Source organism: Balearica regulorum, chromosome 1 (genome assembly GCF_011004875.1).
Source record: "Balearica regulorum gibbericeps isolate bBalReg1 chromosome 1, bBalReg1.pri, whole genome shotgun sequence".
Taxonomy (NCBI): domain Eukaryota; kingdom Metazoa; phylum Chordata; class Aves; order Gruiformes; family Gruidae; genus Balearica; species Balearica regulorum.
Genome location: NC_046184.1, coordinates 5,123,737 through 5,147,975, shown reverse-complemented (window position 1 = coordinate 5,147,975; position 24,239 = coordinate 5,123,737). Strand labels below are relative to the sequence as shown.

Here is a 24,239-nt window from a genome sequence, read left to right as displayed (position 1 = left end):
CAGTAAAGGAGAGAATGAACATAGGATCAGAAGGAAAGTATTCTTTTCTTCTGTTCTTGGCTCATACCTATATTATCCTTCACTTTCTCCCACTCTTCATTTCTGTGGTCCTCCTTCTTCCCTTCTTTTCCTATTTGCTCAATAACCTTCACGACATTTAATTTAGCTTGACTTCTCTGCAGTCTTTTGCCCTGAAGACGCAACTTCTTTGCTAACAGTCCATTTCTCCTAGACGTGCAATGCTTATTCCCAACATCCTTTTGGAAGAAGTTATTCATGCACTCTCTAGTCATTTTGGTACAAGTGCCCTCTTCCCACAGGCAGAAAACGACACTTCTGAATCCATTAGGTCTTCAGTCCAGCTGACGTTTCTAGGTAACTCCTTTGGTTTATGGACATTTGCACTCTTGAAATTGAATTACAGGTTTTCTACTGTTTATTTTCCCATTACTTTAAGTGAAACAGAGTTCTGCCCTTGGCCTCCGCCCTCCGTATCTGTTACACCAGGGTATTTCTCCCAACAACCACAAACACCTTTCTGCTGATGACTCCTAAATCTCCCTCCCATTCTTTCTCACCATTCTGACTTACATCTCCGGATGGTTCATCGCCAGTCTGACAAAACAAAACTAAGCTGGTAGTGTGGTGTCTTGGTATCTTTCATCTGCTTTTCTCTCTTATCATCAATAACAAGCTGCTCAGAGCTTCGATGTGAAAACCACCTGGCATTATCCCCTTCTGCTGAGCTTTCAACAGCAAAACCAGAAGCTGGTAAAACATGTTTATGCCAATGAGCTCTTTGCAAACTTTCTCTTATGTGTTTCTTGCAAACTGCCCTTTATTGTCATTTGTTTTGGGAAATGCTATGGGATGCATGATCTAGAAGCTTGCCCATAAACCAGTCCTACATCTACCCTCTTTAATGGGAACTAGTGGAGAATGTGAATTTTATTAACTACCAGAAAATTAGGCAAGTATGGGTTTAGAAACCTCTAAAATTGTAATTTCCAGCTAGTTACTGAGACGTGTTTTTGTAAGAACCAAGCAAACTGGCCAGTCCTGAACTTGGAGGCTCTGTACAGCTACAGATCAACTGCTCACAGGACAACTTTACTAAATTCAGGTAGGACCATCTTTTTTCCCTTGTTTCTATGGATGGCTACTCCTCCATGGCCCTCTTGTCCCCATCCAGCTCCCAGAACTATACTGTGACTCCTTGGGTGTATATAGTTTACTCACTTTTGCTTAAAAACTTCAATAAATGCGCGAATAAAGAAGAAGCACCTATGTCAAAGACAAGAACAAATCAGTACCTTTGTCTTGCAGTCATCTTCTATGGAGAAAAAGTCTATTTTTTTAAACAAATACCCATCTGCCTTTCTAATCTTTCACACATATTTTCTGTTGTGCTTCACAAGGGCAGCTGCTCATGCCCATTTACACAAGCAATTCGCTTATGTGTCTAAACCTGTCTGAAGGTTGGGGTTTTTTTTAATTGTGGCATACAGTATACAATTTTTTTTACTCTTGAGCAATAAGCAGCAAAATCAAAGAATCTCACAGTAAATTGTTTTGTTTTCTAATGACTCAAGCCTCTTTACGGATTCACTTTTGGAGTCATCACTCAATGTGGCCAACAGCAAAATGAAAATAATTTGCCACAGCCTACCACCTACCATAAACAGGATGAATAATTAGTTGGGGTTGCTTCAGTAATTAAAAAAAAAAAAGGGGAAGAAAAAAGCTAAGGGCTACATCTGAAGTTGGAAATAACTCACACTCAAGGAAGAAAAAAACTCTTCTAAATCACCTTTAGAAATATAAACAAAAATGATAAGTTACTTGTTTTGGTAAAAGAGATATGGTATTCTTCAGATTTTTTTTTTTTTTTTTTTCATGTAAGAGCTGCAATCCTGCAGCAAGGGAGAGGCTGGGGAACCTCCACCGAAGTAAAAGAGACTTCGGATGGATACAAGACCACACATGGGGATTTTACTGCAGGATTGGGGCCAATATGTTACACTCAAAAAGAACAATTGGGAAAGGGATGTGAATCATACCCACGACAATATCTTCATTAAAATACATTCAGAATTTAAAAAGGCATTGAAAATCAGTCCTCCAGCTCTTAAAATTTAAAAGACTACAGAACAGAAAAATGCGGGTATGTATATACACACACAAACACGCACGCACGAAGATTTATGAAAGCTGTAAAGATCACTGGAATTCCTTACGCACACCTCTACAGCCCTGGAGAGGAGCAAGATCATTTTTCATTACTCTGCCTCCTCACTTAGGTGGTCTATTGATCATATCAAAAATGATTTCACCATTACACGCTCTTTTCCATCCTACAGCAAAAGTCGGATTGACACCCAGAGCGGTAATTCTGTTAACGGACAGTTAACACCGTCTTTCTCTGCTAAGTGCTACACTGTAAAATAATTGGGATGCCCATTAGTCCTGCAATAAACACAGACTTTCGCTGCCTGGACTCTATTGTTTAATTTTCCCAAACAGTGGTTTACCCTTCTACATTTTTCTCCCTGAAGTATCACTTTTTCCCTCCTATTTAATTGCACAATAAGTTCTCCTCCAGAGCTTTCTGTTGAATAAGCAACGTCTCGCAGGGTAACCAACACCACCCACAGCTGTGTCCCACAATAGCCCCATGCTGCTTGCATTACGTCTTTCGGAGGATTTGGTCACGGTGCCTTAACTGCTCCAAACACTGCTCTTATTCATAAAAACGTGCGGAAGGAGGGGCTTCCAGCAGGATTCCTTTACCTGTTTCCCCACCACAAAACAGTGAAATAAATGGAATGGGTCATGAGCTACTTGGCTGGTAATGCAAACCTATGGCTTGACAAGTCAATAAAAAGCCAATCCTTTCCTCCCCAGCCACACGTAGGGAGCCAAGGCTAGAGGCAAACAATTTGGATATGCCTACACAGGGAGGTTAATGAACCCCATTATTCAGCTATTGTGGGCAAACACTATGAAGGCAGTAATCTAAATTATCAAAGTCTGAGTAGCTCTCCTCTAAGTAGCACCCGAAGTTCAACAGTTTCTTCACACGATCCGATGTATCGATATGAGAACAACCCTATTAAATACGAAAGATCCTGAATATCCACCAAAGATGATACCATAAAAATAAGATGCATTCTTGGAAACTACACAGGGCAGAATTCTAGTTTAACTGACACTAATAGCAAAGTCCTGTCTTAGATATCTAGCTTTTTTCACAACTCCCAGGGAGTATGAGCAGTTTTCAAAAAATACATATTCATGTTACAGCAGCAACTACAGATCCCCAGTGAGCTTAGAGGAACATCAACACAGTCCTTGCCTAATTTCTTGTCTTCAACCAGGTCAATAAGAAGTGTATCGATGGATTTGCTAATAACTTCTTCTTCTCTCCTCCCTTGGTGCCATTACCTTTTTCAAGTCTGATGGCGTACGTGTGTGTGTGGTTTTCCCAAGAAAATTCAATCTCTGGAGAATTTGCAGCTCAAATCTTATGTAAATTAAACTTGTTGCAGATAGAAGACCCATTATTTAGGCATCTGGTTTTTTGGAGAACATTTCCCTATAATGAACTCGGTGGCATTCTGCATGCTGCAGGTTAGGTAATAAAGTTTTACAGAATTTCAAACAGTATGAATAAAAAAATTGTTTTACTACAATTCTGTTGCCCAACTGTGGTTGCACTTAAAATAACGAATTCTTGAGCAAGTAGCAGTGATGACCCAAACCCTGTAAATTTATGAAAAATAAACTCCTCCAACAGTCCAGCTGTGTTTCAGGTAGGGTTGTAACTTCAATGAGGAGATTTTCTCAAGCTACATCTCCTTTCAGGCTTCCACTTTTTCATACACATGCTATTTTGCCAATTTACAAAAACACACGCTACGAGCACCTTATTGTGGTAGGAGTTCTTAGATGGACGATCACAGAAACTTGGTGTAATAAAAAGGAAAGCAACAAGACAGGTTCTCCTATCTTCTTAGTCCCAAAAGTATGCTTCTGGGTCACCAATATTACACAGAGCGGTCACATCTACTGGTCACAAAGTAATTTGGTATATATATATATATGTATGCCACTTGGCCTTGAGATTCCCTACAAACGATGTCAGCTAGCTATGCTGGTGGCTTTTGTCATGGGGATATCATGCAGTCGAGCGAGCCTCCAAATGAACCTAAGTTAGGCCTTGGACTGATAATATCCTACCAAGCGATAAAAAGCTTTAGTGGAGTCAATTAAATATCTGGATAACAAAACTTCTTCTATCCCTTAATCCTTTTAGGATTTTATTTTACAATCCACGGGTTATTTAATATACATTTTTTATAGACACATGCACATCTGAGCATATGTGCGATTTTTTGGGGAGAAAGTCACATATCTACTCATTTTAAAAATATGTAAAACAAGGGGTAACTTCATTAGAGTGGCGGGTCACGTTTACAAGTTAAACACTGTTAAAATACCCATCTTTCCCCTTCTCACGTCTGGTTTCCAGGTTCCCTGCTGATGGCAGAGCTATGATACAGTGGAGTATAAGTTTGGAGCAAAAGCCCAACATTTTAAGGTAAATTTGGAGACCTGATTTCACAAAAAAATATCCCTCCTGCTTCTAAGTCACAGGAGCACTGAAACAGCAACCAGTGAGTGGTACTCTGCTTTGTGGTCTGGCATTAGAGTCAGAAGCCATGTGTTTTTTCTTAAAAACTGTATTTAAATGTAGAATAAATTTATCTGAAGTATCAAAAATTACAGCACATACTTTTGCTGAAGTTTATGTGAACTGTGGTAGTAGCTGGAATGTCAACACCTCATCAACAGATATGCTTTTAAAAAGCTCATGTGTATGAAAAATGATTGTGCTTAGGAAAAAATAATTAGACAAAAAAACCATGATGCAATTGAATAAAAGTATTAAATTCTGCTCATCATTTGCAGTTGATTTAAAATTTAAAAGTCTATGCTAGCTGTGGTTTTTTGTTTTGTTTTGTTTTTAAAAAAGATAGCATCTCTAGTTCCTTCCTATACTAACTCAGTTAGCAATCTACCTTGATAACACTGGAGTAGAAAAAAAAACCAGTAAAAAACCCTTCCAACATATCATTCAAATCATATCTAAAAAGGTGGTCATAAATATTTTAGAACCCAAGCAAACTAATAAGAGCTAGGCCCATTAAGGATAAGATCTTTTACAACAAATTAAATAAAACAATTTATTGAAGCCTGGACTTGAGATAAACTAGATTTACTAGCTGACCTTTTATTCATTTAAAGAACAAAATTAGCTCTAATTGCATTAGAATGGAATCCAGTAAATTTCTTCTAATGTGGCATCCATGCAAGTATTGCTGTAATTGTTTACAACTAAGATGGAAATGCTTTGATTATAATCTACTTTCTTCTTGTTTTACTGTGCAGTTAAAACACTTGCAAAAAAACCCTAAAGTAGGACAGTTTTTCCAATATTGGTTTCTTCATCTTTCAGCAACAGTACATTTTCATGTCTATTAACCTAACGTTATTAATAGCCATCTCCTTTGAACTGATGTGTGTTGTAAGAATATCTGCACACCGGACAAGCTCGAATGCAGGTATCACTTTGAATCTCGGAGCAATATGTACTCCTATTCAGAAACAAGAAAGAAGGAGACTTCTCTGCCACTGCCATCACTGCTCTGTATGTTGGTCCAAGCAGAGGAGCCAAGAAGTGAAATGACAGAGAATAAACTGTTCGCTACACTGCAAAGGCATTTTCCTCACCACTGCTGCATTATTCGAGTAAACTTGTGTTGCTGTTGCTGCGCTGTGTTTATGGTGTGATGTGAATCTCCATTTCAAGCATCATCAATCTGACACTTTTTCTTCAGGCACCTGTAAGACTTCATGGCTTTACAAGATCTGTAAGTACTTCCATTAAAGACAGTTTTATATGAAGTTCCCCCAAACAAACCAATCTCCAGTTGTATGGGTACTTAAGTACTTCCAAAAGCCTCCAAACAGCTCTTCTCTCTAACAGAGGAAATTGAAATAACTCATTACTCAATCTAGTTTTTACTTATCAAATTCTACGAATCCCCAAAAACCTTTCCATGGCGATTCATGGTATTCTCATACAATCCCATGCTAAGTAAACTCCATAGACATGCTAATTGAAACACAACATTTCTAGATTTTCGTCACCAGATATTCACAACTTCATTACCAACACAGATGAAACATAACTTTCCCTTACCATAACACATCACAAAAGCTTTTGTTTCTGTCTGTTACGAGCTACTTAAAAGGCTGATGATCCTACTATGGTCCTTCCAACTAATCACTTTAAATAGAGGTCACATAGACTTCTGGTATTACTTCAGAGGTCCAAGCCACACACAGAGCTATGTAACGCTTTGCCTCGGAGCGACACCAGTCCTTTTCATAATGATCGCAACACGTGAAAATTAAAATATGCTCTGAGTTCAGGCTGAATATTAATTGTTGAGGATGAAAGCGAAAGTAGTATTCAGAGCAGGACAGCTCCACCGCAAGCCCTGCCGCATTAGATGTTGGAATGATACGCAACACAACACGGTCCCCAGAGCCACGTGGCACAAACTGTATTTACTCGTGTAATGGCAAATTTCTTCCTGGATTTTGCCTTGGAAATCTATGACAAATCCGAAAAGCTATTACAAAGCTCCGTAAGTTCTTGTTTGCCATCAGTCAGAAGGTGCAACTGGGTGATACAGCCATTACAATGGGATAATTTTAGGGTGCCAGTATGGTGGGCAGTGAGGAGATATTTAAGGTAGAAAAGGGAAACCAGTAAGCAAATAGAGATGGAATACTAATGACTCAAACCTCATTTGGTTATGCAGCCTAAAGCTATCTTGAGGATGAGTTTCATGTGGAGAAGATGAAGTTCCCCTCTAAGGCCCAGTACAGATGCTGCAGAAAGCTGCAGCACAACCATTTTTCGGCATTTGCTACCAGCTGCCTCCAGGACTTCCCTGCCCCTGAAGATCTCAGCCTTGGTGTTTAATTCTCCCCTAATTTGTCTAGAAGCTTTGAGCTAAGTCAGCTTTATGTATGTCCCATCCTGGAGTCGGGGTTTAAACTCCAGGCTCTGCCGTACTAAGGATCACAAGACCTGAGGTCCTCAGATGGTGGTCATGGTGCCACTGGAGATGCACAAAGGAAACTGGGATAGAAGCGAGTTTCCCAAAAGACCATAAAACAATATGTCAGTAACTCTGACCCGCTACAGACTGGCAGGGCTGATTGATGATGAGGTACCCATATGATTTGTAGCAAGCAGATCTTCTGCTTTTTGTGAAGATCCCTTCACAAAATGTCTGTGGGTATGAGAAGAACTGGGGTGAGATAAGATGGGAAGCAAAGTCAACTCTTTGGTGCTAAAATATGGCTTCAGAACTCTAACTTAGAAGTACTTAGTAGAATTTTGAAAATATGACTTAAGTTTCCCTGTATAAACACTTGTACTGTCCTTGAAAAAAGGAGTTTAAAAGTATCCATAGCTCCTCAAAGAGAAAAATAGATTTGTGAGCTTTAAAGGGACATCCTGTCCACCTGTGCACATTCAAATCTGCACAGCAGGACAGACAACCATTCTGGGAAAGCAGGAGCTTTTGTACAGCAATCTGAGTGTTTAGATCACACTCAAATATTGTGCAAGGAAGAAAGCAGAAACGGTTGAAGAGCAGGAAAAAGCCCTGATATTTAGGGTGGGGGTGTCCCATAGAAACCAAGAAATGACTGAAGTTCCGTAGCAACTTCAAACCAGTACAGTCACAGTCACAATTACCTGTGAGAGAGGAGTAGGACCGCACAGAAAAAGAGAATAATCATCAAAGATGCCATTTAACTTATAAAGCAGAAAAAATACTGATTAGGAAATTTAGTTCAGAATGGCTATAAAAGAGAAACAACTACGTTAGCAATATAATAATGTGATGAATGGAAAGGAAAGATCTGTTTGGCGCTCATGTTTACCATCAGACGCGAAAGCGTGCTCTGCGCCATTAAAACCAACATGAAAAACCTGATAAAAAGAAACCCTTCACACACAACACAGGACCAGGCTAAAAAGCCCCGTGGCACATGGTTTCCCCAGCCTCTCCAGCCACCTGTTTATGCTGTATGATGTCAGGATAGGAACCAGCCTATTTACGCTCATACAGTACAAAGTAACTATTATTTGTACAACAGCACCCAATAATTAGGGAGTTAATGAACCGACATTTGCAATGTGTTAGGTACACTCATGAATAATCATCAACACTTATAATAAAACAGATGCATATAAAGGAATTTCAACTGTTATGTTTTAAAGCACAAAACAACTGTTAGCTGAAGAGTGTTATGAAATTTAGCTGTAGGTCACAATAGGGATAACCGCCCATTATGGAAGCCTCACTAAATGTCCCTTGAGGCGGCATACAAGACTAGATGGAGTCTTGTAATCCATGCCCTAGAAAGGCATGGACTGGGAAACATTGTAGGATGGATGGAAGATGATGGGTCCCACTTGGAGAGTAGAAGAAAAAGGGTAAAATGTCCAAAAAGTTTCTACTGGGAAGCGTTCTGCTTGATTTTTCATTAGAATGGTCAAAAGATGCCATAGCTGTATGAATGTCATTTGCCACTAATTTTTAAGCATTTCTCACTGAAAATAAGAGCTATCACGAGCGATAGAGCATGAACTGTGGTAAGCGTACACTTTGCAGATGAATTTATTTGTACTTACATCTTGTCTTGGCCTGCACCCACTCTTAATGTCAGCCGAGGAATAACCGGTGATGGAGCTGGAACAACTGGTTCCACCTTTATCTGTACAAGGGAACACAATCATCAATCAAAGACTGCAAGCAGACTCCCAAAATATATTAATTACATGAAAGCACTGATGGACTTAACCAAACAGAGTATATCGGTTTAATGAGACAGACCTATGATAGACTGATCACTGCTCTCTCATGCTTTGTGCTGTGACATGGATGGTCTGAGTTTGTCAGGAGGTCCCAGCCAATCCCAAATATGAATTCTAGACTAAAAGGTCAACTTGAAATTTCATTGCATTTGTTGCTCATACACTTTGTTAACATGTCTTCCCAGTTTAGTATTTTTCTAAAGACACAACCCCCCCCGTACCTTTCTAAACAATGACATGAAATGCTTTGACCTTAGTACTCAAACTTGATAGGTACCACCGGTGTTTGCACTTTTCCTGAGATTTAAATTCAGTTGTTTCCCAGGATCATCGCATAAATGTACTATGACCCTCTTGAATCAAAATTAGACACAGAGGAAGCAAATAAACCCCAAGCACCAACAGCAAATACTTTATGAAAGTGCTTATCCACGTTGGTATAACTGAACCGCTGCTTTTTAATGCAATTAAGCTGATGTTTCTCATGGCTACTTTTCAAATGGCCTGGTTTCCAACCTCAGTATCTGGTGGAGTTTAGATGACTTGATTATATCCTTAAACTCTTTGAACCAGTATCTGCCAAAATTTTGAGCATGTGTCATCATGTCAAATAAAATAACCACTTAGCTGTACCTGGTCTAGGAATTTCAAGAAAAAACCAGTATGCATATACTAAATGGAAACCCGAGCTACTCTCAGTGGGAGAAATCAGTTTTTAAAAGCTTTCATAAAGAAAAGGAGGGCAAACAATCAATTCAAAAAGCAGTGCAGGAGACAGCAGGGCAGAGTGGGAGGACTCAATTAGGACTTACATTGAGGAATGGTAATGACAAAGCCCCGTGTCACGCAGCTTGCCCAAGGAATCGGAGCTGCTCATTAGGAGATGTCTACTCCAGAGAGAGAAGGGCTGCAGCCTGAGTAGTATTGCTGTTTGGACACAGTTAACCACGCTTTTCAATAAAGCTCTCCATGGATATGTATTAGCCTACTTCACAGGTCTCTCTCTACTCTTTTGTTTATATAGCACAGGTTTTTTTGTTATGTCATTCCCCTGGAGTGTTGCAAGAGCTTTTTACCTCTGGAGCTCCTAATGCCTGGAACAATTTCACTGCCGCTTCCATAGGTAAGTCTCTTAACTGCTTTCCCAGCACCTTAACCTGCAGCATCATCCACTGGCTAGTGACATGGAATTGAACCCTCGGTACAGGAGGCTCAGCCACATGCCTTAGATTATCTTACCTCTTTTCCTGCAGGTTTTTCCTCTTTTTGTAGTACCTATTTCAAATACATAACTTCCTAGGACAAGTACTGCTACTTAGCTTCCAGCACACAGCACGGAAAGATACTCATGTCATCCATCCTTTGTATTAAGGTGTTTTGTATTATTATTTATATACTATCGAGATGTTCTAAACAATGGTGTGGGCTCATGTGGCAGAAGAAAAGCACACGGAACACTTCTTTATGCTCAGATACCAACATCACAGCCTGCTGTAAGAGGACAACTGGGCTCCATGACAATCCTAAATCTTATCCTTTGATACGAAAGGAGAGGAAGTATTTTCCAGCAACAGGGGTTTGTGTGTAGGGTTTGCGCGACTGGAGCAGGGGGAAAATTAAGGAGCATTCACAGTTATATCCTGGATATCCCGGTCTTCCTCTACATTGACGACAGGACTTTGATCCATGAGTGAGGGCAGTTTACTTTGGGGCTGCTCTGGCAAGCCCTGCCCCGATGCCAGGATGGATCCAATCCTCGTGAAGCAGTTCCTCAACTACTTTAGTTTACAGCTCAGCGTATTAAGGTTAGCTGAAACTGGGTCAGCGGCTGCTTCATGAGCTGCTCAGTCACTCCTACAGCACGCCCGGTAATCTCCATCATAGAAGTGGGGTGTAACTGCTTCAAACGTTTGCTTTTAATTTGGTAGTGCGTGCAAGGCAGCGCCCCAGCTCACCGTCTCATTTTCTGGCTCCAAGGGCAGCATCCCAACGCTTACTGCAGAGCACGGGGCTGCAGGCAAGCCCTACGCGAAAGCTCCTCTTCCTGAGTCGCACCACCGAACGCTTCCAGCAGACAGCCTTCAGCTTCTGCTTTCTGCCATTTAGGCAGAGTACTGGTTGCTGTTCTGTGTCTTCCAGCAGTTCGGGGCAAAATTACAGGGAAAATTGGATAAAAAGCTTTGATTTCCCAACAGGATGGGATGCACACTTAGGTAATAATGATAAAAATACTTGAAAATGGAAACATTACTGCTGAGTCACTCTTTTATTTAAGTACAGCAATATTAGAAATAGAAATCTGACATTTTCTACTGGCCATCAAGAGCTGAAGCTGCAGTTAGCCCACGAACTCATCTCTTGGGTTGGGCTTACGCCATGGAAGGTTAAGCATCCGAGCAGTAACTTGATCATTTGCTCTTGGAGCATAAATGGCTGGCTAAATAAGTCATTGTGTGATCTAAAAGCTAAATTAAGGAAACATGTACTTTTAGGGGTTAAAACGAAAGAGCAGCATTCTGGAGTAATACTGGGAATTGGGGCCAGCAGAAGAGCATTTACAGTGGATTACTAAGCTTCCCAAATCACCAAAGAGGTAAAGTCCAGCAATATAAGACTCCTTTGTAGCTAACTAAAAATACATTGTCAGTGGATTTGTCCAGTTTTATGTATAAGCAATACTTCTTTCACCTGAACTAATACTAGTAGTCATATAAGCCCCTTATTGCCATGTGCTGCATTTTTTTTGCTAATCTTCAAGGATTTAGCTTCTTTGCCACATACCTCAGGGCACCAACTGATAAAGCTCTAACTCTCCATTTTTCCAGGACACCAGCAGTGCGGCCTTGCAAAAAATGAAAATCGCTCAAGAGATTTAAAGGGGAAATTTATTTTTAAAATCCTGACTTGCAGCAAAGAGGTGGATTTAAAAAAAGCTTATCTATCAAGAATCAGTTTAAATTTTAATTCTATCTGGGGACTCTTTCATGCATTCTAGCTTTAAAGTTTATCTTTTGACAGGGACTTTTTGCCAAGGTAATGGGCAGCTTTGTCAATTTAATTTGTCCAAGTTTTTATTACTGTTGATCTCCTTTTCCTCATATATACATATGTTCAGTCTATACCAAAGCTTTACCAGTTTGTATTTGTTTGTGTATCTGTTATATTGCTCCAAAGCAAACTTGATGTAAAGATTTGCAGAAGAAATGCAAAATCGAATGTATGAAGAACAAGCAACTCATTGTCTTGATTTTACACACGCACGTATTTAACTTAAAAAGAATGCTCTGCAGAAATTCTCAATGAAATAACGACAAAATGGAGAATCCGTGAAAGTGTTGCTGCAGTCTAAAACCAGGCATTAAATTAACATGGACAACTGGACCACCACCCTGTCGAGCACCGACTCATCCGCAGCAGACAAATTTTAGTTCTCCAGATCACCTGGATTCTGCACTGAAAAAACATTTGTCAACTTAAAAAATATGTCAAGTTTTGAAATCAGCAGTTTGTTTCAAGTCCAGCTGGTAGAACAACAGGGTACAGTGGCAAAAAAGGAAAGAGAGTAATGTCTCAAATCTGAGCTTGTACAAACTGAGTATGACACTCAAAGCAGGATGTAAGGAGCATCTTGGTAAAACCAGAACTTATGTAGTGCTTCCTAATGCTAAGGATAGAGATTTAGGAAATCCTGTATCCAAGGTTATCACATATGAAGACAATCTCTTTCTTTTCTTCTTCTTCCTTTTTTTTTTTAATATTAACAATTTAATGCGTATTATAAGGTGAAGTGACTAAAAATTAGAGCAAACCCTGAATTAGGGGAACCGTTTCTAATGGGATTTCAAATCTGATAACATGCAAATATGCTGGTTTCATTTCTTAAATATTAAATATATTCTCAAGATTAGGTGATACTGGAAAGAAGAAATTATCTTTGGCTGATATAAATCAGTAAGAGTTACAGGAGTGGAAGGAGCTCAACCCACTTGAAAATCAGCTCTCCCTTTCTCTCTCTCAAGCATACAACTCAAAATGAAAGGTGACATTTGAACATTTAGACCATAATTTGAAAACAATTTTCTTACTTCAAACAAATTGGAGCAACAAGGGGATGGTCTTGCTAAGAGAGGATTCAGTAGCTGTTCTGAACATCTGAGATAACTGTTGAACTTGTTTATTTGAAGGCAGTCTGCTCCTCATTTCTGCCTACCTGGTAATTTACAGGCTTCTACAAGCTTTGAAACAGTAGACTTGTAGAAATGAAATTTAAAGTTTATATGAAAGGTATATGGTCACCAGCCCTACTAGTGGAAATCTACAAAACAAAATTTGTGCTTTGCAACACTACATACATTTGTTGTGTGTGTGCTGCCGTTCAGTATAAGCCCCAGCTTTTCAAAGTGAAAAGTGAGTTGAGGAAAACCAGGACAATCTCACATTTCAAATTTACAGAATTGAACTTCCATTGTTTTGTCTTCCAAAGAGGTGGGACAATCCCTGAAGCTCTTGGGGGATGTCTTCCTTGGAGCTGTGAGTTTTAAAAAATACCAAACCCATAATAGCATATCTCCTCAAAGCTCTTAAACAACGCTCAGCAGCAAATGTAGAAATCCATGTGCATTTTTCGAGCAAGTATGCCATCTCAACTCATCTAAACAGCTTACCTTTTCATGTTTGTGTTTTTCTTTTTCTTTCTCTTTCTTTTCTCTTTCTTTCCTCTCCTTTTCCTTCTCTTTCTTTTCCTTTTCTTTGTCCTTCTCCCTTTCTTTCTTCTTCTTCTTCTCTTTTTTGTCTTTCTTCTTCTCTTTTGGTTTCTCTTTGTCCTCAAACAGTTTTTCAGGAAGCATTGGAGACAAGGAAGGTAACATGCTGGGAAGCCTCATGGCAGTTGGTGTGCTGAACAAGGGCAAAGACATTTCTTTGGGAGGTAACACAAGAGGTGCTGATGGAGCCTTTATCTTATCTTCCTTAGCCTTATCTTTAAGTTTCTCTTTGTCTTTCTTATCCTTGTCTTTTTTGCCTTTCTCTTTCTCTTTCTTTTTATCTTTATGTTTTTCTCTCTCTTTTTTGGTATTGCCATCTTTCAACTTTACTTTTGTGTCAGCATCCTCAAAGTCCTTTAGTTTGAATTTATAGGGATCAAGATCATCATCTTTGAGGAGTTCCTTCCACTGAAATTTTGCTTCCTTGTTTCCTTCCTTGTCTTTATCCTTCTCCTTGTTCTTTTCCTTCTCCTTGTTTTTCTCCTTGTTTTTCTCTTTATCTTTTTCCTTTTGTTTTTCTTTCTTCTTCATTTTTGTCTTTAGCTCCTTTTTCAATTTCTTTTTCACTTCTACTGATGAAGCCAACTTGGTTTTCTCCTCATAGACTTTGAGAAGAGGTTCTGGAGTTGGCGGAGAAGCAGAAGGAGAGGAGAAATAAGTGAAGTTGGTAGGTGGATTAGAAGGTGTCCCCATGTTTGCCTTTCGAATGACCTCATCAATTGAGTCATCCATTGTCCATGAAATGTCTGAACTTGAAGTCCCACCTGAGGGAGGTATTGGAGTTGCTCCTGCCTTATTTGCATTATTGGCAGAAACAGAAGGTTTAGGAGTCGTAGTCTCTGAAATAGAAAGTCTTTTAGGACTGGTAAAAATTTCCCCTTCTGATTCAGAACCAGAGGAAAACTCAAAGGGATCCGGTTCTCGTTCTGCACATGCACGAGCAATCACAGCATCGATTGAATCATCAATGGTCTTGTCCATTACTGGTACTTTCTTAGTCTGGTTTTCAACATTTGGCTTGGTGACAGGCTCAGGTGGCGTCTGTACTTGTTTTACTTGAATGTTTTCCTTTCCTATCTTGTCACTTAATGCAGCCAGAGGGGTTCTACTTGGTGTTTCAGGCTTGACAGGTGGTTGGGGAACGTGAGCAGGAACCTTTGGACTTTTAGGACTTTTTGGGCTCTTGGCGCGACCTGGTGACTTTTTCTCTTTGGATCCAGTTTTTGGTGAACGTATGGGACTTCCAGTTACCACTGGTGAGGGTGTAGTTTTAGGTGATTTTGTCTTCTGTCCTGGAGAACTTGTTTTGGACTTCGTTTTGGGTACAAACGGCTTTGCCTCTAAAGTTTTGGGGGCTGGCACTTGTGATTTTGCAATGGGAGCCAACATTGGTGGTTCTGGTGAAGGAGGGGCTAAGTCTGCACTGTCCTGAACATGAACTGGAGAAAGCATTGGTGGTACTTTTTGAGTATTTATTGAGCTAAGAGGCTCACGTGGTTCCAAAGCTCCATCCAAGGTGTCCCCTTTGGAAACAGATAGTTTTGGCCGTTTCACAGGTGGAAATTCCTCAGCATCAGGACTTTCTAACGGTCTCTTGCTCAAGTAGTTCTCATCATTAATTGCCTCATCCTCTTCCATATCTCCCTCTTCTTCCAGTGGCACCTGCATGGCCTCTGCAGATGTACCTCCATCGGTAGGCACCTGCTCCTCTTCCTCTTCTGTAACAAAGAACATTTTAAAAAAGCATTAGGATAATTAAAATGTGTTTTACAGAAACAAACAAGCATTGGAGAAAATGTTCACACGCATCTCAGCCCATAAGAGATAACTGGCCACCTAACAGCTTCTTACTGGTCTACTTGGAAAGAAAGAGTGGCATCTCCTCCGTCTCACATTAGCCACCATCACAACTGGCAGGTGCCCTCATCGCAGTGTAAAGTCAAACCCATGAACAAAGCATACGAGGGTAGAGCTCACCAATGACGGCAGACCTTGTGGAGCAGGTCCAAATTGTCAGTTCTACCTAAAAACATCCTGATTATTTCTTACTGCAGGGATTACAGTAACACAAACCTGCTTCGTTCATTTTAAACGAAGGGAGAGAGGTTGAAGCATTTTTTGCTGTAACAAAGTCTACTGCAAAGCATACATCAAAGTAAAATTCACTGGAACTAGCTGTCTTCCTTACATATCACACAATTTTGACTGTATTTTAACTCCTAGGAAACCTTCTTTCTAAACATGGCTTGTTTTTCCTGAAGCAGCACAGTCTGAAGGTGAAAGCAGAGGACTAAGCCCCACTCAACCTGCCAGGTTCTGTGATACCGTTTTAAGAGCTTGCTGCACATGGACGTTATCTGTTATGATTATATGGGAACACCCCAGTATTGCGTGTGCGCGTGTCGGTTTGGATCAGGAGCACGCCTTTGAAATGCATCTCCCCATCATCCCTGCTTACTGTTGTTTTGTTTGCATCATGGAGCAATCCTGGAGTCCGTATGCTGGCTTCCTGCTATAGTGGAACCAAAATGAAAGATATGTTGCCAGAGGAATACACCTAACATGCTCCAGTGGCAAGTGAGCATCCAGGCTATGAGACTAAAAAATCAGCTTTTGAACATAAGATAAACCTGAAACACGCACAGTGTGGACATCAGGCACTAAATGTTTCAAGCCAGTGTGGACACCACCTGTGTGATTGCTCTGGTTTTTTGTTTAATAGCAATTATTTTTCCCCCCCCTACATATAAAACCATCTTCCATCCTACACATGTGACATTATGGTGCAGAGAAAGGAGAAAATTCACTTGAGATCTCCCAGCAAATAGACAGCGGGTTTGAGAAGAGAATCTCTGATCTCCCCAACTACAGCCAAGCACTTTATCCTCTTGGATACACTTCCTCACTTTCAAAATGCAATTATCCAAGCAGAAAAAAAGAATTCTTAGTCTGGAGTAAGAATGAGCAAACCAGCGTTAACCTGACACATTTATATTTGCTGTAATTACATCATTACACCTATGCTGGTTAACATTCCTGTGTAGACAACCTCAGTTCACTTTACTCCACATCTCTGTTTACCCACCTGGAAAAACGTGTGACATTTTGTCTAGAAGGGAAGATATCAAATGCCCTAAGATTCTCACATGAAATATGTAGTAAAAAACATTTATTATGACAGTGGATAAAACCCAACTTCTTAATGAGCAGGTGGTTTTAAAGAAGCAAACACCGAGAAACTTATAACGTTACACTAACACCATTTAAAGCTTTGTAAGAGCATCCTTCTGAAATATCTTTTTTCGAGGAGTTTATTTTCAGGTTTTCTGTGCTGGTGTTTCTCTACTGTAATGTGTCAATGCTCTGATTTAGGAGAGTTGAGTCAAGAGCCCTGGGCTGCAGCACAAATCTTGCCAGCATCACAAATTAAGTAAAATGAGCTAGCAACTCTGGCTTTTGCCAGGGCCCAGAGGATTTACAGCAGCCAGCCCAGAGAGGAGACTTTGCCTGAGGATAAAGTCTTAGCCTTCCGTGAAAAACAGAAATGTTAGGGAGTTAGGTTTTGCCTGGCTGGGCACTGACATTAAATTTTTTAAACTGCAAAGTTAGAGTATAACTGAGAAATCACTGTGGACCGAACCTGCACCTGCTATGGGGGAAAAAAAGATCTGCTTCCCGATCATGGAAGCAATTTCAATCTCTGTTTAAGCTGTTGCAGAAATCAGCTGCCTTCATCTGCTCAAAACTGTTTTGGGGATGAAGAATTAGCATTCACCAGATGTCATACAGGACCGGTTGCTACCGAGCAATTCCCTCCCAACCCCATTCAACCTAGTTCGCCACTAAGAGTTTGTCATCATTTGAAATTTTAGAGAGCGATAAAATTTAAAACAAACACCGTACTTTAAAATTGGGATTTAGAGAAGTTTTCTGCCTCGGCTACAAGATGAAAAGTGTAGCCAAATTCAAACGTTAGGAAAGACAGGGTTTGATCATGCAGACTTTAGAGATAGCAACATAAACCATTTTAATATAAAACCCACGGGGATAAAAAGAGTCAATAAAGTGGAAGAGAAACTACTGCAACGAACAGTAAAAAAATTACATTTCCTAGAAAAATCAGAACAGCTATTTACTAAAGATTTCTGCCTGGTGTCCGCTTAAACAGACCCTCTGCTATACCGTGTCTCACAGAAGTGCACTGCAATATTTCATATTTTTGTAACTCCTTCTCATCCCAAGGTGCTTCTCATGTTTTACCTACTCAGGATTGCAGAAAACCAGCAGCTGCTGGATCAAAGGCGAAAAAACAATTTCAGAGAAGGTTTGGAGAACAGGGACCGGAGTTTTGTACAATAAAAAAAGAGCAATGCTTATTTTTTTTTAAATAAGGCCAAGTAAAGTTTGCACCAAGCCCACGAAGTTTCTGTGATCTTGTGTGGAGATGCCGGGGAAGGGCAGAAAAGGTTAAAGTGCAGTTTGTAGAGGTGAGACTAGAAATTGGGGTGTCTTGGCTCCAGCTTTCATGCGCATTCCTGCAAGCCACAAAGACAACTTAGTAAGGAAGCAGAAGCATTACCATCCCTTTTATACGGACTTGGATTCCCCAAAACATCTGGAAAAAATTGCCTGGGTCAGTCCTGAACAATCCGGGGACTAAGGAAGTTCACGAGCACTTAACTACTGACACACATTCACCACTTTTCAGACATGCTCAGATGACAATCTGGAATCCCATCGTGGTCAAATGAAACCCAAATTTCTCTTGGAAGAAGGCCACGGTCTGATCCTCAGCGAGGACTGGTTTTCTGCCAGGCAGCGGCTTTCAAACCTGAGCCACTGCAGCTGTGGCCATGGCAGAAAACAATAAAGCTTTTTTTTTTTTTTTTTTTTTGGAGGGGGGAGAGTTTAATTAGAGCAAGTGAAATCTCTGTTTTATGTTCAAGAGCTACAGGCTCTTTTTCCTCCAGAAGGATTCACACTGGAGCAGGAACCAAATATGGGAAAACATCAGCTTTTAAGCGTAATCTGCTTGACTTGGCGACGAGCATTTAAAACCACGCAGCCACTTTTTCACCTTTGTCCATCTCATTCGCTACCCGGCACTTTTCCATGCGCAATCCTTTGTGCACAGGATTGCTTTTTAACTCTCTTTACTGCCACCTCTCCCTATCTCTGGCCACCTTATTAATGATCCGACTCTTGAGTTAGCATCTATAGGTCAAATGGATATCACCTCAGCCATCTGCCCTAATAACTCTCTCCTGTAATGAAAGGAGACCAGAGCTGTTTGGGAGGTTTCTCAAGATAACAGATACTTTTTTTTTTTTTTTTTTTTTTGGGTTGTTGTTAGAGAAGTCAGTGCTGGATCAATATTAATGTCCACATTACTAAAGCTATACAGAGCAATTGTTTATTATGTCAGCCGGCCCCACGCGCAGAGCCCGGGTTCAGACGACGCACAGGTTACGGGAGGGATGAGTTCAGCCGTCCCAGCGCAGCCCCGAAGGTGAACTTGTCCAACGCTGAAATAAAACAAGCTGATAGCCGTTACCACGCTGCTTCTGAAAAACCTGTTTGTTAAGACATCATTTCTTACTAGAGCATATTAGGATGTGTAACATTGCCTGTGTGTGTAACGAGGCAAGTTCTTCATTTCATGAAAGGACGATTTTGAAGTTAAGGGAGAAAGGAACCCACTCTTCTCCTGACATGGGTCTGCAGTGTGATCTTGGGCAGGTCGCACTACGTACTACTGTCTTCCCATCTGACAAGCAATGATAATTTCATCTCACAGAGGCGCTGTAAAAGCTGAACTTGATAAATACATATTTCCTTGGAATCTCTGGACAAAAAGCATTAGAATCCCAAATGCAAGCCGTGGGGATCTGTCACCACTTCAAATGCTGGAAAATTTCTTAAGCTGAACAGTTCAGGCATGAAACCGAAACTCCTGCACCTTTTTAACGAAAAACCACTAAAGAAGCACAAAATTTCTTTCTTTGTACATCATATTCCTGTAGCATAGCAGGGACTCCAAAACCAAAGGCTTATTGAATATACCTTCTTAATTTGGCCACGGCTCAGTTTCAGGACAGCAATACTCAACACTTTAGTAATGAACTTCCAAGTTCACGATGATCGAGGGACTATTTGTCCCTAAAACTGACACAGAGGTACAAAGGAACAGAAATTCTGTCTTTATTGCAGAAAAAAAAGTGCAATCACCCATGCCACGCTATCATGCCTCATTAGAGGAGGCTGCACATATTGCTCTTTCAACAACAGGTCAGATGAAAGTGAAGGCAGGAAAAAATAAGATGCCAAACTCTTCTGATCAAAGAGAAACGCACCTATGTATAGACTTCTTCAAGCAAGAAAACCTGTGACACACACATATATCCATATCCATCTCTCTCTCTCTCTCTCCCCCCCCCCCCCCAAATAAATAAAATTGAAATTGTCATCATCTTGGTTACTACCAGACTTTTTACTTGGTAGCTTCAGAGAGAGCAGCACAAGCACTTACAGCTAGACGATGTCTTAAGGAACGTGGCACAGACTGGGACAGACAAGATCTCTGCTCAGTTCTTGACCCTTCCAAAACCTGTCTGTTGGCTGATATTTAATTTAAGCAAAGTTCCAGTTTCTCTACTGGAAACTGGATTATTATTTCCCTATGTCACAGGGTGGTGGTAGGATAAAACCATCTGGCTAAGACCTGGAGATCTAAGAATAAATCAGTATTTCTTAGGTACAAGATGAAGCGGAGTCAGACATGCTGGCCTAAAGATGGACACCACATGCTGAAGAAAGTATAACATGATGTAAGTAACAGCAGCCTCTTACCTCCAAGGCAGAGGCTAACGTAGTAATTGCACAAAGCCCTGGCAGGTAACAGTTCCTGTGGAAGCCAACTCTTGTTATTATAATAATGCAAGATTTTGGCATTTGGTATTTGCTCTTAACTTTAGTACGGCAGACAAACAGTGCCAGCTATCAGAGCAAATCCATTAAAGACACAGTTCTGAATGAGCAGATGTTTCCACGCAACTCACACATGTCTGTTTTAAACAACTACATTTCTTCCATAACCCTTTTTAAACAGAATCTGAACATTTTATTTGCTAATGGAATGCAAAATGGCCAAATAAAGATCTATCAGTAGATCATGCATTTCTTTCGTGCACAGTTCTGCTCATGTCAGGTCTCTGGGCTCCTTTGCACTGCATGGTACCAAGTACCTAAGTATGGAAGTTGAAAGTGTCAAGGTTTTTAAGGAAAATTTGGACTCATGAAAAGAAATAATGTAGCAGTGCCTGCACTGAAATCTTCAATCCACCTTCCTTCCTAAGCATATGCTCCTTAGGAGCACATGGATATCAAGTGGAAGGTTTTATATACAAGCCAGCTCAGCCACTCGAATGCAAGAAAGGAAGGGATCATTCCACAGCATATGAAACTTTTTAGTGACCCCCCCCCCCCCCAAACCCAACAAAATTTTCCAGCAGACTTCCAAAATAATTTTACCATTGTCTAGATAAAGCATGAGATTAAGCCAAAGATATCTTTTGGGAAATTTTAAGTCACTAAGTCAAGGCTTAACATCCCTATCATACCCTAATAAGTAGGGGCTTTTGCCTTCTGTTAAAAGTGAAAAGATTTTTTTCTTATGCCATGATAGGTTTTATCTCTTTAACTTGCAATAATAATGGCTTTTTCCCAAAACAAACAGAAAGTGTGCTTGTAGTCCATAAAGGAAATTAAGGGAAGAGCGACAAAATTCAATCCTGATATCCTACAGGCCAATATCCTGATACCCTAATGCAAAATGAACACACTAAGACGCCTGCAATACTTTTTGAGCTTAAAAATGCCAGATTTTATATAGATATGTGTGTGTATATATATATGTTATATATATATATTATATATATAATTTCTCTGCCATGTGATCACACCTGATCACTGATGTGACTTGTTCACCAAACAGCTGACACACCAACAGACTGTATAAAGGAGATCAACCAATCTACTACCAAACCCTGACATTTTCCAACTGACACTTTCTGTGGGAAGGAGCTCATCTTCCACGTGTCTCAAATTTTTCCACTGACATTGCCAGCGAGTTTATTCCAGTGCCTTCTTGGTATGTTCTAAAATGCAGAAACCACAAATACATTAAAAAAAAAAAAAAGAGCTTTCATGTGTGGCTAGTGATTTTGCATACATAACTGAAACACTGTAAAGAGGATGTTAAAGGTGCCTGAAGTTCAGCATCCAGAATCATTAGTCACACTGGAAAATTTTGGTCCAAATGGCTGAGTGGTGCCTTCAACCACCAGTATTAGCCAGGATTGAACTTGGAGGTGCTCAACAGGACTGAGAGATTTGGTGTATACATTTATCAATCACTCCAAAAGTAGTTATTAACTTGTCTAAAACGCTACAAGTGGTCGACAACCCCCTCCCCACCCTCCATCCCTAATGACAAAATACATCCATCCATCTTGAAATATGGATGATAGCAACAATCTGGTTCAGGACTTACAAATTTCCAGACCAATTCAGTTACCTCTCCACCCTGTTGAACAACTGTTTCACACTCTTCATTGGGCATTTCTTTGACCACAACTACGAAAGCTGTATTTGTAGATCACAGCGTTGCTTTAAAAACAAACAGTCCCATCCCTTCTTTTGTCCTGGTTCAAGCATTTGTGCAGGAGAATGGGGAACTAATCGAAGCTAAAATAAGAAAGATTATCTGTTAGTTTGAACTCAAATCACCACTCAGGTCTGTCGTGATACTACTCAAACTTTTCGGCTAGAACAAGCCAGCGGAAAGTCCTGCACCTCCTTTCTTGTATCATCATCTTGTCCCTTCTCCATAGTGAAGGGACTTAACAGGCTGTCGTGATTTAGCCCCAGCTGGCAACTAAGCACCACGCAGTCGCTCGCTCGCTCCCCCCCCAGAAAGATGGGGAAGAGAATCGGAAGAGTGAAAGTCAGAAAACTCATGAGTTGAGACAAAAAGTTTAATAGGACAAACACAAAAAGGAAAATAATAATAATAATATATACAAAACAAGTGATGAACAGCCCAATTTCTTATCACACGAAGTCAATGCTACTCACGACCTCCAGCTGTTCAGCCTCCCAGCCCACACACGCAAAGCAAAGCAAGGAATTGATTCACCACTTCCCATGGGCAGGCAGGTGTCCAGCCATCTCCAGGAAAGCAGGGCTCCATCATGCGTAACAGTTACTCGGGAAAACAAATGCCATCACTCCGAAGTCGGCGCTGCACAAGACCCCCGGCTGCCACGCCAGGCCCCCAGTTGACACACCTCTCAGCCCACCCCCAGTTACAAACGGGACATGACGTCGTATGGTATGGAATATCCCTTTGGCCAGTTTGGGTCAGCTGTCCCAGCTGTGTCCCCTCCCAGCTTCTTGGGTGCCCCCCACCTTTGCGTTAGCAGGGCAGTATGAGAAGCTGAAAAGTCCTTGACTACTTGGCAACAACTAAAAACATCAGTGTGTTATCAACATTGTTCTTATCCTAAATCCAAAACACAGCACTACACCAACTGTCAGAAAGAAAATTAACTCTAGCCCTGCCGAAACCAGGACACAGGCAAACGCAGATGGAAATAGATCTGGGGGTGGAAAAAAACCCCCAACAAACCAAACAGAGAAAGTATTTTTCTGTCCAGGTGGCAAAATGAAAAGCCCATCTCAGGATCACGTAAGTGTAAGGGTGTGGGAAAGAAGAGGAGAGAGGTGCAGAGCATCCCTCTTCGGGCATCAGATCTTGGCTTGGGGTATAACACGCAACTTTGGCTTCCAGTGCTGCTTTAGGATACTGGATGCAATGAGAATAACACTTTAAAATACTTACTAGTGGCGGTCCTCATTATAATACTTTTTAAAATATGCAATGTTTATGAAGCCAAACTACCCAGGATTCTTAAAATGACACACCCAGCTTCCTGCTGAAGGCAGAAAAACAGCATTGGCAGATTGTTATCAGCTACTCTCACAATCTCTCTCTGACCTGACAAAGTATCAGTCCAGCATTCACGCTGCATACAGCAAGCAAAAAAAAAGTCTAAATACAAAGAGGGACTTTTTAATAGTGGCTCAACAGTTTTTGTAGATCACACATACGTGCAGGAATAAATGAATGTACACGGCAATGCTGTGCTAATGTGTCTGGAGCTGTTAAGCTGACTTTCGATGGCAAGTAAGATCAACCACAGAAGCATCTTTAGGAAGTGATCGAGTGAGAAGATGCGTGAGAACCAGCCAGCTCCTTGTCAGCAGGGCAGCCTTGATTCTGTCACTCTGGTGTTGCTCTGAATTACCTGTCATTGAGTCTCTTCCCTGAAATCCGCAGAACAGAAAACCACCGCTGTTTGATCAAAACATACGCCCTGAGACAGAAAACCTCCATAACAAAATTCAGACAAATCTGCATGCTTTTTATTATACATTTTTACTCCCTCTGG

The 24,239-nt window shown here is 40.6% G+C and overlaps 1 protein-coding gene across 1 annotated transcript in view; it reads right to left on the bottom strand.

Annotated features, from left to right (window-relative positions):
• TAF3 (TATA-box binding protein associated factor 3) overlaps positions 1-24,239 on the bottom strand; it is a 118,920-nt gene that overhangs the window by 12,449 nt on the left and 82,232 nt on the right. Inside the window, exons 3-4 of the mRNA XM_075761803.1 lie at positions 13,630-15,446; positions 8,783-8,865 (exon numbers count right to left, since the gene is read on the bottom strand). Coding sequence (XP_075617918.1) covers positions 8,783-8,865; positions 13,630-15,446 — 1,900 coding nt within the window. The remainder of the gene's footprint in view (positions 1-8,782; positions 8,866-13,629; positions 15,447-24,239) is intronic.